This window comes from Myiozetetes cayanensis, unplaced genomic scaffold (assembly GCF_022539395.1).
Source record: "Myiozetetes cayanensis isolate MyiCay16 unplaced genomic scaffold, myiCay2020 scf2-11, whole genome shotgun sequence".
Classification (NCBI taxonomy): domain Eukaryota; kingdom Metazoa; phylum Chordata; class Aves; order Passeriformes; family Tyrannidae; genus Myiozetetes; species Myiozetetes cayanensis.
The window spans coordinates 38435191-38452657 of record NW_026087411.1 but is presented as its reverse complement, the minus strand read 5'-3'; the positions used below and the strand labels follow the sequence as shown (position 1 = coordinate 38452657).

Genomic DNA, 17467 nt, shown 5'->3' with positions numbered 1-17467 from the left:
TTCCACAGAGAAGGAGAAAACAGTTGTCTTTTTCTGAAAAGTCTGTCACAATGTAAAGCCTAATGATTTCTAGTTTTCTACAGACTGATTGTTTTGAGTGGGTGTTGTAATAGAACCTTAAGAAGGGTAAAGCTGCAGGTCCTTTCTTTACTTATATCTTGGGATTTTAGGATACTATTTTATGAAAGGCAATACACTGAAATTTCACATCAGTTATTTTTATCCGACTTTTTTTAAAATTCAGCTGTGGAATGTTCTTGCAACTTCTGTCATTCAGATTTTAGGGACAGCACTGCCAGAATCTCATTTCTATATACTCATTTTGGTTTTGCATTTGAGAATCACTTTGCACATTCAGATTCTCTGACGTGGTTTCTGGCCCAAACCATTAATAAAAAATGCTAGTGCATTTCTTCACAGTGTCCGAAACTTCAAGGAGAAAACCTTTCTGTTGAGGAGAAAACCTTTTCCTATTGCTCCTTCCTATAAACTCCATTCTCTTTGTCCTCCCAGTGCTGCCAGCACTGATGTGTCATTCTTGTTAATAACCCCAGTTCTGTGCTGTGCCACGGCTTTGCCTGGTGAACCCCACTAGTGAAACCTGCCTGTCTCTGAGAGAAGCAAGATATAGTTTTATGTTGTGTACTTGTACCCCCCAGAAATAATGTGAAAATGATGTAATATAATTTTGCTAGCTGTTCATTTCTCTGTGTATTTGCTTGTTCTTTGTTGCTATGCCTTTCTGTTTTGGCTTTTCTCAAGTATAGAGATTATCTTTCTTAAGCATTATGTTTTCTAGAAAAGATCAGCTGGCTAGTGTCAAAAAGGATTAGACCAAAGGCCTTATTATAGCAAAACTGGTAAATGTTCCTGTAATCAGGTAGTCCTGTTGTGAAGGGAGAGTAAGTCTGACACTTAGTGTGTAAGGCCTTACTCTCTGTTACTCAGTAAAACAGTAGCCAAACTGCAGAAAATTACCTCAAAATGAAGGAAGAAGAAAATAAACCTATTTTTGTTAATATCTGTAAAATACTTTCACATATTCATAAATAAAATAGTCATATATGGGAATAACTATACTACAATACCCTCTCTTAATCAAAACTTCCCGTTAAAAATAGATTAATAAGTTAAGTGAAATTACTTTGAAGTGAAAATAATGGATAATTAGTTTGTAAAAAGAACTGAGATATTGGAAGTAGTTAAATAATATAATTTCTTTTTGCATGCATACCTGTAAAACTTAAAAAAAAAAAGCTTATGCAGGAGTTAATTTAGTGAAGTCAAAACACAGCTTTAGAGTCAGATCAAGTAATTCTGCTGATTCTGTACTGTGAAGTGAATGGAGACCTCTTTAAAAACAAACCAAAACCTAAAAAGCTACTCAGGGCAGAATGTCTCCAAAATTATATTGACTCAGGTCCATTTAAAATTAATATATGTAACCACTGTTATCTCGACATCCTCCTCTGTGTCAAAATCAAGAATTTAAAAATTCAGTGCTGAAATTTTCCATGTAAATACTGATTTGATATTGATTTCAAAGGTTTAAAAAATATATCCTAAAATATTACCCAATATATATTCAGGAATAAGATTTCATGTGTCTTCAAAATAAACCTGTGAAATGTGTACAGTGTAACTGTTGGGTCTTCAACAACATTTCCCTGTACAGATCACTCTTACTGCACAGCATGACTTGGCGTTGTTTCAAAATATTGTTCCAATAATATTATTTTTTTAAAATCTTTTTGCTGTAACAGTAAGCCCAAGGAATTATGTTACCAACATCCCACTCAAATGCAGAATCTTATATTAACCAGTTTTAGCGAGAAGGGAATGTGAGTTCAGGAAACAAGGGTTTACATTTCTCTTGTCAGACTGAAAAAATACTGTTGAATTGTGCTTAAAATCTACTAAGTCTTAGTATTAGATTATAATACAATATTTGTAGGATAACAAAATTCTCTTTCCACATCCTAATGCAAAAAGAATGATGAAAAAAGCTTCTATTTTATTAACATCTTTATTGGTTAGACTTATGGCCTTATTTTCAGCTGCTGGCTGCAATATCCTGGAACTTCAAATATTGTGATGCTATGTGTATGCTCTGCACCTCAATTTGTGAACACACATATACACTGTAAAGCCAAGTGTTTGGCTCTGAACTTGCATGTGCAGTGGAAGTACTGGCAGTATAAGTGTTTCCTTTTTGGAGTCCAAATAAATGATAATTGTTGGTTGAGAATCTTCACATCTTCTGTCAAGCAGAGCTTAGAATGGACTGTCCCAAAAGTTTTTATCACAGAAAGCTCCAAATACTCCAAAAAACCAGTGTTAAAAGTAATGAACTAACTAGATCAATCTTTTTTATGTAAGTATATAAACTGGAATCCTTAAATCAAATGCAAAGTGAGTAGGTAAGAGGGAAGTTTCCCACCTTATGTTGTAGTCTGAGGGAGCTTCCTTGTTTCCATTGGCTCAGTCTTTTTCTGAGTTGAGGAAACTCTGTAGGGTCTCATCTCTGGCTCCTCTATATCCTGATCCAACCTTTGCTACTTGCTGACTTGGAGCTTTTCTCAGTTGAAAATGTTCAACTGGCTCCTCAAGGTATGAGATATCTTCCCCTTCTTCTGATTCTCTTTTTAAAGTAACATAAAATGCCAACAGGAAAAAATGAAACAAATAAATAGTATTTATTATAGTTTAACTATAGTTTTATGTGTTGCTGAGTTCACAGGTATGCACTATATTTTCTCCCTTTATTTAAGGATACCTGATTGGAGGGGATGTTCTGAGGTTATTGCATGGTCACATGGATGAATGTTTGACAGTCCCTTCGGGTGAACATGGAGAAGAACAAAGAAGGTAGGTTTCCAGCTTATAACAGAATAATAATAGCAAATATTACTGAATCAATATTAAGTGTCACTGATATCCAGATGTTTGGTGGATGTTGTGATAAGATACATTACTGATAAGAATGAATACTGTTGAGACAAACTTTAGACATGGGCCTTTTGTATTTTCAGTGTTGTTTGTGTCTCGTTTCACTCACCAGATGTAATAGCAGTAGTGATTTTTGATTATTTATTGTCATCTTTACTAATTTAAAAGCCCTGTGAATGAAATGTGTTGGTTTTTTTTTTACTACTGGATTCTTTCTGTAATCACAAAAAATTCCTCAGGATAGGGCACATAAGATTACTTCTCAGTCCTTCAAGGCTGCTATTCTGGGTATTGATGTTAGTCTAGAACTTAATTTGTGGTTATTTTCTTGACTCGAGAAATCCTATAAATGAAGTAGAGAAATGAGGATAACTCAGTATGAGTCTCTCTCTGATAACTAAAAAACCAGAAGACTGACACTGTAAGTGACATGTCTCAGTGGAGTGATTGCATGGATGAATCAGTTTCCTCCTTATGTACTCTCACAAAACATGCCCTAAGCTTCTTTTCATTAGGGCAGTGTCATATAATTTATTCCTACCTTCAACCTAAACATTGCTGAATTATATTTCAGATTAGTTTGTTTAATGCAGCATGTTGGGTAGCTTCATTTCCATGTCAAAGAAAGTGGTATTCATTCATTTGAAAATGAGTTTTCTTGGTTTGCCAATAGAGATGTATTTTTTATTCTGTTTTATTCTTATTTGTAATGATAAGGACAAGACTCTGGAAAGTCTCATATTTTCTGTAAGCTTTTAAATATTAATGAGAAATACTTTAGAATTTTCTTATACAGCTGCTAACCAACCCTTCCTGGATATTTCCCATTTTTAGACAAGGCAATAGTTTTTGAATGCAGAAGAGAGTTCAAAATGCTGATAGTTAAAATGTGATCAGCTCATGTTTTAATTTTAGTTACCGTGTGAGATACATTAAAGCTTGGAGTTTATCACTGCTATTATTATTCTCAGCCTGAAAGTGATGAAAAGTGAAGGTGATAAATAGGATCCTGTAGTGTTTGCTCTTACTTCAGTATAAATCCTGCAAAATTCCTTTAAATAAATTGTAGTTGCAGTGTAACTGCAGATTTATAGGGTGATCAAGCACTTCAGGGCTTAAGAACACACTAAAAATCTGCCTCTTTTCAACAAGGCTAACATTATACCTCAACCACAGTAGGGGAGTGTGATGCTGCAAATTAAGAAAAAATTGATCTGATCTGCTTGTGCATTCACATGATGCATCTTTCTGTCCTATAACATGGGAAGAATATGGTTCATTTCTTAAGCTGCAGGACAGACTGTAAACAGATCAGATAATTGTATTTCTTTCTGCTGTGTCTGCAGTGTTCTGTAATTCTTTCTGCCTTCCCTCCATTTGTCTAATACCCCAAAAGAAGCAGAGCTAGTAGGCAACAAATAGTACGTATGTCTTTGTCTTTTTATTTCCTAAAAGCAATACTGAGAAACATTGCCTCTCAGTGCTTCATAAAAACAGATTTGATATTCTGAAATTTACTTGTTGCTCGGGATCTTTCTTTAATAAACAAGCAAAATAAAAATAAGTTTGTTGCTTTTCATATTTTCCTTTTCTGAAGTTCTTCTATTGCTTTTCTGATTTTTTTTTTTAAATAATGAACTTAGAATGTAATCTATGATTACTTTTATTTATATGGAGTTAGGTATAATTGCTCTGTGCCCCACACTTTCTCTTAAATCATTAATAAATTTAGTTATTGCTTAAAAACTATACTTCTATCTCTATTTAGGACTGTTACCTATTCAAAATAATTTGTGGCTCCTTTCAGTTTTCGATATGCATGCATACCTTATTTTGATGGGTAGGATTCAACAGGTGGTACAATTATATTAAAAAATGCATATTACTTTGGCAGGTAGGAAATTGTAAGTTAAATTATTTTGTCTTTCATTTCAATTTAAATTCTGTACCTTTTGCACATAAGACATGGTAAGGTATGATATATTTAGAGTATAATAATTCCCTATTATCATTTCATTACCCTTTGAAATAGTCTAGTGATAGATTATTGTGATTGTACTTGGTTTGTTTTGTTCCAGCTTACACCCGAAGAGCATCTCTGCTCTGTAGAATGGCAGCATAGAGAAGCACTGAAAAGTTCACACCGGTTGTGACTCACTAATTCGTCTATTTTATTTTTCTTCATTTTTATTTTTCTTCAGAGGCCTCATCTTTATGCCTTTTCAAATAAGTAAAAGATCAGACAGTCCAAAAATAACAGTTTTATTCTATCATGTCACCTGGTATCTATTCCAGGAAATAAATAAATAGTTTCGATGTGAAGGATCCTCCTAGGCAACTTCCAAAAATAACTGCTGTTTAACTCTATTCTTAGAACACTGGTACAGTTACATAAATTTGAGTATGAAAGTGTTTCAAAGCGTACCAGAAGTTCAAAATAAAACACACATTCTCAAGGTGTTTAAACGCATGTATATATGAGGGTTTAATCTCCACTCTCAGCACAGTGGAGATTTATGAAGCAGTGACAGTGCAGATACTGTGTTTGTGATTGCAGTACCTAACAAAGCCTCCTCTGAGGCAGGGTTATCCAAATCTGCACTGGAAGAGGCCTAATACAGTGCCAGGTTAATCATATAAAAGGCTTATAAAATTATTTTCTGTGTCTCACGATTTTTTTCAGAGTATATACTGTGTTTCCTCGCTTAATTGTTGAGCCTGTGTGTCCCTCCGTGTGGTCCTTAGATTGTGCTACTGTGATCACTCGAGGGTAGGATGGAATCATTGTATTTGTGGAAGAGGGACTTTGGTGTCAAGTCAGAAGCTTAACTTTTCCTTAGGAGGCAGTTTCAAGTAGATACTCCTGAAGTTGCTAGACATAGTTTGCTATTAGAAAACATTCCAGATGGAAGTTTGTGGCAATATGTTGGTTACTTGATATTACACTAGAGGAAAAAAGTGGTGTTATTTTTAAAATGCCACAGGCAGGGTGGATATGACCCTGGTAGTTTTCAATCACAGACCCACATAAAGAACAATAATGAAACAGACAAAAGTTTAAGTATGTGAAATTTCACTGAATTAAATATAATTTTCTCCATATTCTAGTTAGGTATGTTGCAGATTTAAGGCATCTGGTTTAAACCTTGTGCATAGAATCCTTAAACTGTGTTTTTATTCTTCAAAATGCCTTAGTTATCTCTAACTAGCTAGACCTAAATTTGCAGTGTTGTTTTTGTAGCTCTTCAATTCAAATTTCAGAAGTATTACCATGTAGATTAAAAAAATAAATACGGGTATAGATAGATATGTGAAGGCATAGTGTAAAACAACTTGGTGTTCTTATGGTGGTTACTTTGATTTCTGTCTTTAAAGGCAGGGCAAACTTCTGCAGCAGCACAGTAGCTGGGAGTCCATATTTATCTTGACTCTTTTTCCTTCACTCTCTGTCCTCATGGTTGGTGGCCTGGCTTCTGTCATATGAGCTGATATAAGCAGTCTGTCAGTAGGAATGAGGCAGACCCACAAGGGTTTCATTTATTTGTAAGAGGGTTTTGTTTTTTTCCTTTAAATAAAGGATTGCATAGTCTCCTTTCCCACTCTTTCCCTCCAGTTTCATACATGACAAATTTGTTAATAATTTTTAATACTTCTTTTTTTGGGGTGGGGGATTCTATATGTTTATCCAGCAGAAGATTTAAATCACTCTTTGTATTACAGGTACTTTGGAATGGTCTTTACTTTCCTTTGAAATCTTTTCCTGTTGAAATTGTGACACTTTTTTTTTTCTAACCCTGTTATTTGGCAGTTATAGTATTTAGTCTTCACATTTGAATTTATAATATCAAAGGAATGAATAAATTTATTCTAATTGTGGTGGAAATAGATATTAAGAGCAGGTATACATTGAAGTTTTTCTGTGAAATTGTTTTCAATTGTTTCATTCTTTTAATTAAAAAAAATTAACTCAAAGTGTTCATAATAAATTCATCACAATTCAATCAGTCAACAGCTCCCCCTTTTTTTTAAAAGGTCAGTTAAGTGGAATTATTTTACAATATTGACATTGTTGTATTATGTGCGTCATTTTTATTTTCCTGTTGAAATGTCAGCTGGTTATTAATTCAGACATGACTGTAGAGTTTTTATTGCTTTCTGGTTTTGGGGGGATTTGTTTTAGTTTCTGTGTAGTTCTTTTTTTCTCTTTGATAGTTCATTTTTTTCTTAGAAGTCCCCCCCCAAGGTAATAGCAGATAGTAGTAGAAATAGGTAATAAAAAATGAGGTTTTTTAATTGCTTTGTGATGCTTACTTTTCATTATACCACCATCTTTCATATTCTTTTGGAACTGAAATACTATACAGGAATTGGGCTTTGATATTCATTTCCCAGTCTAAAAGGGAACCATGAATTTTCCCATTACAACTACTCTGCATTTTGATTTGCAATATGTATTTCAAAGTGATGACTGCAGTGCAATTTGGACCTTTCAGAAATATATTGTCATAGAAAGCAATTACCTGTGAGAGAGAGCAAAGTGCTCTCGGCTTTTCAAAGTATTGTTTGGTTTGGAATAGGCCTTCATGAGAGAACGTATAAGGGTAGCCTAATTTCAGAAACAGTTTTGTCATTCCTGCCTTTGAGACTTTCTTTGGGCGAAACATATTACGTTAAGGCTTTTGGAAATGGCACTGAACATTTAGTTTTACTCTCAGAGATGGACAGGGTTTTAAAATGATGAAGGTCAAAATCATTATGACTTAGCCAATCTCCACTTCTGTTCACTTTCCATGCTATTCTCTTCCAACAGTCTTTGTGATGGCATTATGAACTAATGAGGTCTGTTGTACCCCAGAAAGGCTGAGATCTGGCATGTGTGGAAGATTATTTATGAATGAAATATGAACTCAGAAAGTTTTCACCCAGCATAAATTAATAACCTTTCCCCACACCATGAGCCTGGAATAGTGATGGTCTTCAATGACTGATTTTTCAAACTAAAAGCAAAACAGTTTTGCCTGTCATTGAGGGGAGTGGAATAATTTCCTGTCCTTGAACTTTGACATCTTATTTGGATTTATTAATTTTTGTATAATTCGAGTACACTAATGTTCTTTATGGCACCCTGATTCATTGCAAGCTACTGAGATTTACTCTATTATTTTCTTCCTGTGGAATTTAGGATTTACAGGTTCTTCAACCAAGACTACTTCAGCAGTATCAAAACACTGTAATTTAATGTAATTTATTTTAACCCCATTTAATACCCTTTTGTAGTCAATGAATTTCACTGAAATGATTACCCTCTCTCTGCTGAACAGTACTTTAATAAGAATATGAATTCAATAATGATTCTCCAAGGGGTTTGGTATGTGATAGTATATTTTAAACCCATGTAATTAATCTATTATTGTAATTGGAGATGACAGATTCAAATATCGAGCTTTCTTTTTGATGTTTACAGTCACTTTGCCTTTCCATCTCCTCTCGGAGAACTGGAGGAGAGTGCCAGGAGCAAGCTGGGGAGAGCAGGACCGGTTCCCGGGCGGCTGGTGCCGCCAGGGCCGTGGCGCTGTCCCTGGTGCTGCATCCACAGCCCGTGCGCTGTGAGCCAAATCACAGAGTCACAGAGTGTGCAACATTGGAAGGGACCCACAAGGATCATTGAGTCCAACCCTTATCCACGCACAGGAACATCCCCAAGAGTCACACCATGGGCCCGAGAGCATCATCCAAATGCTTCTTAACTCTGTCAGGCTTGGTGCTGTGACCACTTCCCTGGTGAGGCTGTTCCAAAGCCCAGCCACCCTTTGGGTGAAGAACCTTTTTCTAATATCCAACCTAAACCTACTTTGATGCAATTTCAGACCATTCGGTCGGGTCCTGTCATTGCTCACCACAGAGAAGAGATCAGTGTTGACCCCTCTTCTTCCCGTCATGAGGAAGTTGTAGACTCCCCTCAGTCTCCTCTTCTCCAGGCTGAACAGACCAAGTGACTTCAGCCGCTCCTCATACGGCTTCCCCTCAGGGCCCATCCCAGGGCTTGTTTGTATTAAGGAGAATTAAATAGAAGAATGACATAGTTAGGAAAAGGATGATTAACTTACCGTCATAAGTAAGACCAAAAAATGACTTCATTACACCAACCTAGCTATAAGGTTTATAATAAAGGTTAACTGAAAAGTCACAAAGATTCTGAAGTACTTATAGATATTTTATTTTGAAATAAAAGTGGTTAATATCCTTAATCCATACATGTAGAAAATGTGGATGAAGTGTTTTGGAAAGAATAGACTAAAACCATCAAGAACTAGTCTTATGTGTATGGCTCTGAAGATACGAGTTATGCCAAGCTTTGAGGAAGATGAACACTCATTGTAGCTTCTTGTTATCCTCACTTTTTCTGCTGCTATTTGCACTTTCCTTGTGCATTTACATATATGGTGACTTATAATTTCATAATTAGGTTTTGTAATGTGGGAGTTTTCTCTATTATTTGGCAAATGTACATCTTCTTTGCACATTGTAACTCAATTTTTTTCCCCATCCTGTGAGTGTAGATAGGATGCAATTCCTTGAGAGTCAGAGAATTTTTGTTGCTAATTTCATGTCATTAAAAGCAGTTTCATTTGACCTAGTTGTACCAGTATCTGATATGGCTTACCAGTGTCAGCTTCAGGAAGGATTCAGATGTAATGAGTCATCCTTTCTTCCCAACACTGAACTATCATCAGAAGTATATAAAAAGAAATGAGGTGCATCCTATCAAATGGTATATATAACAAATACTAAGGAAGTTGGTTTGAGTAATCTCAGAGCAGTTTACTACATTTATTTGAATGAAAGAAGCTAAAAATGAACTTTCAGTTCCTTAACACAAAGACTTTTGAGATGGTCTAGGTTATGAATTTATTCATCTGCTCTGGGGCAGTGGTTAGTATGCATGCTGTTATGGTAAAGGCCAAGTGACTTGCCCTTCACTGAAGAAATCTTTTATTCAAAACCACCTTTTCTTCAACATCTTTTCTGTAGTAAAGACAGTACCTAGCTAAAACCACAAGAGTTTAGCGCCCTATTCTAGTGCTCTGTGCTAACTTGTTTTTTGTAGCATGTATTTTTTTTCCTGTTCTTACAAAGGCTTGCTACTCCATCCTTGACTCCTGTCTCCAGGTTTCTCCTTTTGCTGTAGGGATCCTTGATCCATAGCCCTGCAGTCACCAGCTTTTTCTCAGTACCCCCCTGGATTGTTGTCATGTGTTCTTTCTGCTGAGGCTCTGCTGCTACCTTTTTGACTTTTGTCCCCAAGATGCTATTACTGTCTCTCAGCCTTTACTCCCGCTGTTGTTGCTGTACCTGTCCATTTATATAAAAATTAAGAGAAAATCCTAGAATCCTTTCTATTTCCTCTGGTAAACAAATCACATGGTTTTATTTAGGATTTCTTCTCTCCTATCTCTTTTCCATTTTCTCATCTTACTTGATGATTCCAAGACTGATAGCCCCCGCCCTTAAAGGAACAGAGAAAGGAAATAATGGATGGGCAGTCACATAAAATAAAACTACTTCATTCATTTAAGTTCATGATGGGAGGTTTTTATAGGTGTGTAATGTTACACTTACCCATTGCTATTTGTAATCCAAAACTAGCTCTAAAAGAATAATCAAACTGAGAAACTGGGGAAAGTTTCTGTGTTTACACTGTGAGAAAGAATTTCATCCCTGAAAAGTAAGAAGTTCCCAACTTAAAAATGAAAAATTTTTATGAATTTAAACCTTTGCTTCAACCTGATTTTTCATACAATTAATGACTTGAATACTGCTGAATAAAATTTTTAAATTTTGTATTATGCAATATGCAAGGGCAAGAATTCCCAATGCATTTTTGTGAGTGAGGTTCATACTGAAATGTGCCAGGATGTAATCAGAATGTTTCAACCTTGAAAAAAAGCCCAACAGCAATACCCCCACGCAAGCTGCCCAAACAAACAGCCTACATCATCCCAGTCCCAACCCAAAAAACCTGACCAGGGTGACATCTGATCTGTTTTTGTTGAGATATTACAATATAAAGCCAATCTCAGTTTGTTAGATGCAGAAGAAAAAGTTGAACAAACACTTGAAGAGCAGAGAGGGTGTCTGAACAGAGAAGCAGCTGAATGCAAGGTTGGTTAGCAATCGCATTTTACTATACTAATGAAGGTAAATTTTAATAAAAAGTAAGATGGCCTTTGAATTTCATTCAAATTGCTAACACCTGTCAGCTGCTCCTAGCACCACAAGCATTTCAGCAAATGGCTAAGATAATGGTTGGAGAAAACAGTGGATATAAGGTTAAGGGGAGAATTTTTTACATATATTATATATGCACCCATAGATTCTTCTTGCTACATGGAGCATGTGCCAGACTTTCTGTTCATAGCTGGGTCATGAATGGTATGAGTGGTTCTGTAATTGTAGTGAGATGGTTTTTTTGGGGGTTTGACTAATTTTTTTCTTCTATATGATTTGTCTTCATTCTTTCATAGTGTCTGGGAGTGTATATTTCCATAATACTTTTTACCATATTCCAAGATGATTTTAACTCATCTGTAGTTTCATGTATGCTTAACAGTACTAAGAAGTGTATTCTAACTCACTATTTCTTTTGGTTTTGAACTATCTCTTTCAATGCTGGGTTTTCCTCTGTGCTAAGCATCCAGTCCCTCTGTATTATATCTACAGGAGGATTTTGGAAGCTAAAGCCTAGTAAGTACTGTGTACTTGATTCCAAATTTGTAGTTGTCAAAAAATTGCTTCTAACAAAGAATGGGGAATGCCTGCCATTTCATTATTAATATTGCCTAAAGTTATGCCTCTGGCTATTTTTGGCAGTGCCTGATCTTGGCTGAAGATTGCAACATTTACTCGATCCATAAGTTCTTCCAGGATCCATAAAACTAGGGCATTCTTTGGCAGTGTTCCCTAATGTGCTTGATCTGATAAGCACAGTGACAGCACTCCTTTGCTTAAGTGACTCCTTTATTCATTTTCTGGAAGGAAAGGCCATAGGGTGGAAATACAGACACAGACAGGAAGCAATCCAAAGAATGGCTCCCTACATTTAGAATAGCAATGCTAACTTTCCTTAGTGTTTACTTTTAAGACAAATCAGGTTATATACTCAGGGCTTTTCTTGACCATAAGTTTCAGCTATTTTGTGTCTTTATTATAAAATAAGAAGGGGTGAATTTTGTGCATCCAATGTAGATCACTTATATGTGTGAAGAACAATTGAGGAAAAACCCTTCAGCTTTTTTAGGCTTAATTAACTGTTTTCTAGAGACACTTAGATATCTGGGTATATGCAGGAACTAGAGGTCATTTCATATAAAACCTTCTAAATAGGAAGCTGTTAACATTGAGATGTGTGAAAACTGTATCAGTGTGGTTGTAAAAACTTTAGGTGTTATGATAATAAAGTGCTAAATTAGTACGTTTTCATAATTTGATGTAGCAAATTGCAGTTATTTTAATAGTATAAGCTCCGAGAAAAACTACCTTTCTTCGGAGCTGTATGCAGTCATCACAAATCTTTATCATTTTTTAAATTTATTTTTGTTAGAATCTAGAAATATTCTAATTATCAGGCTATTGATATTGTTCCTCCCTCCTGCCTCCCCCCCCTTCCATTTGCTATCCTTAAAACACTAAGAAAAATGTCTAAACAAACACTGTCTAAACTTTATTATTATGAATGTCACAATAATGGATGCTAAAGACAATTAAAACAAAATTTGAGTAACTAAGTCTGAAGGTTTAATTGATGGGTGGGTTTTGAATCTAATAACCTTTGAATCTGACAAAGACAATAATTGTTTGACAGTCTTAAAATGAGAGATGCGGTTAAATGAACGAACACCTATGATGAATTCTGCTGAGCATTTAGTCTGTTCCTTTGCTTGGTTTTCAGAACTGTCCATTATGAAGGTGGTGCTGTGTCCATTCATGCTCGTTCCCTTTGGCGACTAGAGACTCTAAGAGTTGCGTAAGTAAAATCCGTATCAGAAAAGAAGTCCATTTGGCAAGACACTTTTTGTATCGTAAGAGTGATGCTTTAAAATCAGAATGATAAAGATAGTTCCGGACTAGTAAGAATAAAATAAGCTTTAAAAAATGCTCTATGTCACTTTCATTAAAATTAAACAACTTCCTATAGAGTTTGTATGTGTTTTGGTTATTTTTTGATATTGTTATAGCTGTCAGTGAATTCACCATTTACTTCTTTAACACATACGTGACATAAACAGGACTGTTTAAAAAAAAAAATCATGTCTGACACCCTTCTCCCCAACTTGCTTAAGCCATTTGGAAGTAAAAAATTTACAAAGAAATGCTACCATGCATTGTTGGAAGTGTTGGAGTGATAGTAAGGAATTGTACCTTGTTTGTTAAGGTAATTGACAGTGTAAAATTACACTTAAATTGTATTACAATATATGCTTGTGATAGTTTCGAGAGACTAATAAGTGATTGATTTTTAGAGATTAAATCAGGCCATCTTATGAAAAGGTTACACTCTAATGATGCTGTTTTCTGTGTGTGCATTTTGTTAATAGGATGACTAAATGTCAGTGATAGGGCAGTGAGATTTTTCCTTTGTACTAAATTAGACTTTGAGACAGTGACAGCAAATGAAACTGTGGAAGGATCTCTGGCTTTTTATTTTCCTCGTGGCGTGTACTTCCCTAATAAGCAGTTGTACTGGAGCAACCTGGGGATTCAAGAAACATGTTATGACCATCATATATCTCACTTTAGTAGGCACTTTATACAAACTTTTGAAAGGTAAAAATTTGAACATATGTGACTGAAAGAAATTGTAAGAACTGTCAAAAGAACTATAAGAAAGGCAGTGGTAATCTTCCTTTTTAAGATTTTCATACCAGGAAAAAAACCCCAAACAAATAAAATCGCCAGAATAATGCTCTCTCCTACAAGTCCCTCACCGACCTATTTCCTGTATGATACTGTAATAGCTATATGCATTCATTGTTGAATTGCAGTCCATTACTACTCATGCAAATGCTTCAATTTGTAGCTTAGTATGTGCATGCCTGAAGTTCTCAATGAGTTGTAGTCCTTCCCAGAATGACTGCAGATATAATATTGTGGTAAAATTATATGATTTTAAAGGAACCATTTTTCCTCAGCTCTGTTGATTAGTGGAGAAATCCCATAAAAATTGCCTGGGCAGTCTGTCTACCTGTGCAGATTACCTGCCATAGGTTCCCAGTACTATTACTCAGCACTGCTTTCTTTCTCAAAAGGTGGCAGGAATCATATTCTCACATTGCAGAAAAATGCTTTTTAGTAGTCAGAAATGGCTTCACAAGATACATGTAAAGCCCCTTGAGCAGAAAGTAAGTGCACATGATTGCTATTTTTCTATCCTCCAGGGATGAACTAGGGGCATGGCTCAACTGCACTACTTTTTTCTTTCTTTTTTTTTTTTTCTTATGATCCATAGCTATTGGGTCCAAGAGAAAATTGAATCAAACAAGAGAAAAGGCAACTCCCCAGCATGACCTGTAGTATGAAAGGTGCAGAACTCGTGTATTTTTTCAGACTCAGCAACGCAATAGCTGAGACCTGCCATTTTTCTGACTTGAGGAACAAAAGTTAATGCTAGAACACTGGACTCAGATGTGCTTTTGTGGAGTATAGCCAGCTTTGCTGTGCAGAAGATAGAAGAAGGGAAATGTGTTTCTAAAAGATAGAAAGCTTCCATATTTCCATCTTCCCCAGAGCTTCCTCAACTTAAACAGAGGAGACTCTAGTTTAGAGAAGAAAAGAGTTGAGGCTGAAAACTTTTTCATTCTTCTGGCCTCTTTAGAATCAATAATTAAAAAGGTTTAGAAGTTTAATCACTGAAATGTAATAAATCTTGTTACAAAATAGAAGGATTTTAAAATGTCTGTCAAACTGGTTTTCCATACTTTGCATACAGTATGGCCAACTCTTAAGACAGCACATTTAAACAACTGGGTATTGTTACTGAATAGGCAAGTGCTCTAATCTGCTACATCTATATGTCATGGAAAACAAAAATGACTTAAACCTGCTAAAGTGCTAATTAAGGGATTTGCAGACTTGTACATGAATATATACAAAACGTATACATAAGAACTTGTTATTTTTTTAAAGCCACAGTAAGCATAGAGAATTTCTAGTATTTGCAAAAGCGCATCAGAACTGTGGCATTATGTCATAATTCTGTTATGATGGGTATTTTGCAAACACAAAACAAGTGCATGGTTTCCTCTCCAAAAAGTAGCATGCCACAAACATCTGAAGTACAAACTTCTGAAGATATAAGACTGAAGAAAGTTTTGTGAAGACCCAGGAAAACATTCTAGCTGTGGCATTTTCCAATCTAAGGAATATTTGAGAAACCTTCTGAAAACCCTTTGTGAAATACATACCGTTTAGTAACCCCTACGCAAGTTCGTCTTCAGGAATTAAACTGAAAATTCAGCCCTTCTGTACTTCCTGATTAAGGCAAGAAGTCAGAAATCTGTGATCTGTATTTTAAGTTGAGTAATTATTGGGGGACATAGACAAGCTTTGCCTTTCTTCCTTTATTTCCTCCTGTATGAAGAATCTGGACCATTCTTGGCTTGATAAGTTTTCTTATTTATTTTAAGAAATTTCTTTATTTATTTTTTGTTTAGCCACTTTGTTTTTTTACACTATTAAAAGTGTGCTTAGAGTGTGCTGACTGCTAGAAGATGAGGACTCTGGGAGAGTGAGCAAACCCAGCTGCTGGTAGATGAAATATTGGAGAGAGAACTGGCAGATCTAAGCTCTTTGTGTACAGCATAAGCCTCCTTTTCCGTAGGCGGTCTGTACTGTTTCTCATGAGGAATTCAGTCTGAACGAAAGCAGCCTGTGCAAAGGAAGAGATTAGGATGTTAAAATTATTTATTAGGATGGTTTTATAGCCACAAAGTAGCCATTTTCTTGCTGATACTCCAACATTTAGAATTTTGTCTTTCCACCAAGTAGTTGGCAGTATAATGTACTTTAAAACATTTTTGCCTGTAGTTAATTTTTTTTTTTTTTCTTAGTAACTAAATGTTTTCTATAAACTCTCTTAGGTGGAGTGGCAGCCACATTAGATGGGGACAGCCATTCAGACTAAGACATATAACAACAGGAAAATATTTAAGTCTCCTGGATGACAAGAGTCTTCTTCTTACAGACAAAGAGAAGGCGGATGTAAAATCTACAGCATTCTGTTTTCGGTCTTCCAAGGTATGGAATCAGTGCAGCACTAGTATAACTAGTGCTAATTTCAGTCTCTCTGGAAAGCAACATTTAGGTGTTTTCTGTTGCAATTGCATTGATTACAGGAGCCTTCTACTTTTCACTGATTAAAACCATCCAAAACTCAGTATAATCAATACCTGGAATGCTTCTTTTATGATACTTTCTTTGTGTATTGCTGCATGTCTGTCTGTTTGTGGTGTGTTGGTTCTGTTTGTTTGATTGGTTTTTTGGTTTTGTTTGGGGCTGGGTTTTTGTGTGTTTTTTCGTTAGTTGGGGTTTTTTTGTCCTGCTCACCCACTTTTGAACAGTTTACTCAATTCTAATTTGTTTTTCTGATTAACTTCTCTGGTTCTTCGTTGCTTAGATTTCTTGGCTGTCATAGGAAAGATTTGTACTGTTGTGGGTTACTGAAATTAAATTGGAAATTCAGGATTTATTTCAGCAGATACTTTATTGTAGTCTAATCCGAAGTTACTGTAGTAACAGAATTTACTGTAGTAAACAGAATTACTCAAAACTTTTCTGTAGCATTTATTTTATATATATATAGATATAAAATTAGTTGCCTTCTTTGGAAGATAAGAATAGACACCCAAAAGCAGGTGTAGGGACTTCTGCACTCTGATAACAAAGACTGTATTTCAGGTGATTGTTGTGACATGCAGAAAATGTATCCTTTTTAAAACCAATTAGAAAAGTCATAGAAATGCTTAAATATTTTAAAGCAATGCAGTGCAGCTATATTGGGGATTTTCTGTTGCAGCTATTATAGATCTCAACACTTTAAAGCAAGAGGGATAGAATAATCCATTCACTGATTTTCAAGATGGGTTTTCAGCAGGGGTTGTTCTAAAAAGAGTGGAACAATATAATGCACTCTACTGTTACATGTTTTATTTAGTCAAAAAAATACTTGAAGGCAAGAATTGTTAGCTACACGGAGTATCTTTTGTTTATATGGATAAGGTGGTTTGTCTCTTTTTCTCTGAGGAGCACATGCACATGTGTTTTGGAGATTAGGTAATGTTGTATTTGAAGTTTCTCCTTTTTTTTTTTTTTTTTTTTTTTTTTTTAGCCTGAATTTGCTTATTTGGACTTGTTTTGAGAATTTGTATTTTGAAATGGTTTTGTTCTATCACGCTCAAAATAAAACGTTAACATATTTTGGTTGGCTGTTGTTAGGGGCCAAACTTATTCTATGCTGAGCAGA

The 17467-nt window shown here is 35.4% G+C and overlaps 1 protein-coding gene across 6 annotated transcripts in view; it reads left to right on the top strand.

Annotated features, from left to right (window-relative positions):
- RYR2 (ryanodine receptor 2) overlaps positions 1–17467 on the top strand; it is a 401127-nt gene that overhangs the window by 180340 nt on the left and 203320 nt on the right. For all 6 annotated transcript variants that reach the window (XM_050316682.1, XM_050316684.1, XM_050316681.1 and 3 more), the window contains 3 exons: positions 2772–2868; positions 12899–12973; positions 16086–16242. In XM_050316682.1, coding sequence (XP_050172639.1) covers positions 2772–2868; positions 12899–12973; positions 16086–16242 — 329 coding nt within the window. The remainder of the gene's footprint in view (positions 1–2771; positions 2869–12898; positions 12974–16085; positions 16243–17467) is intronic.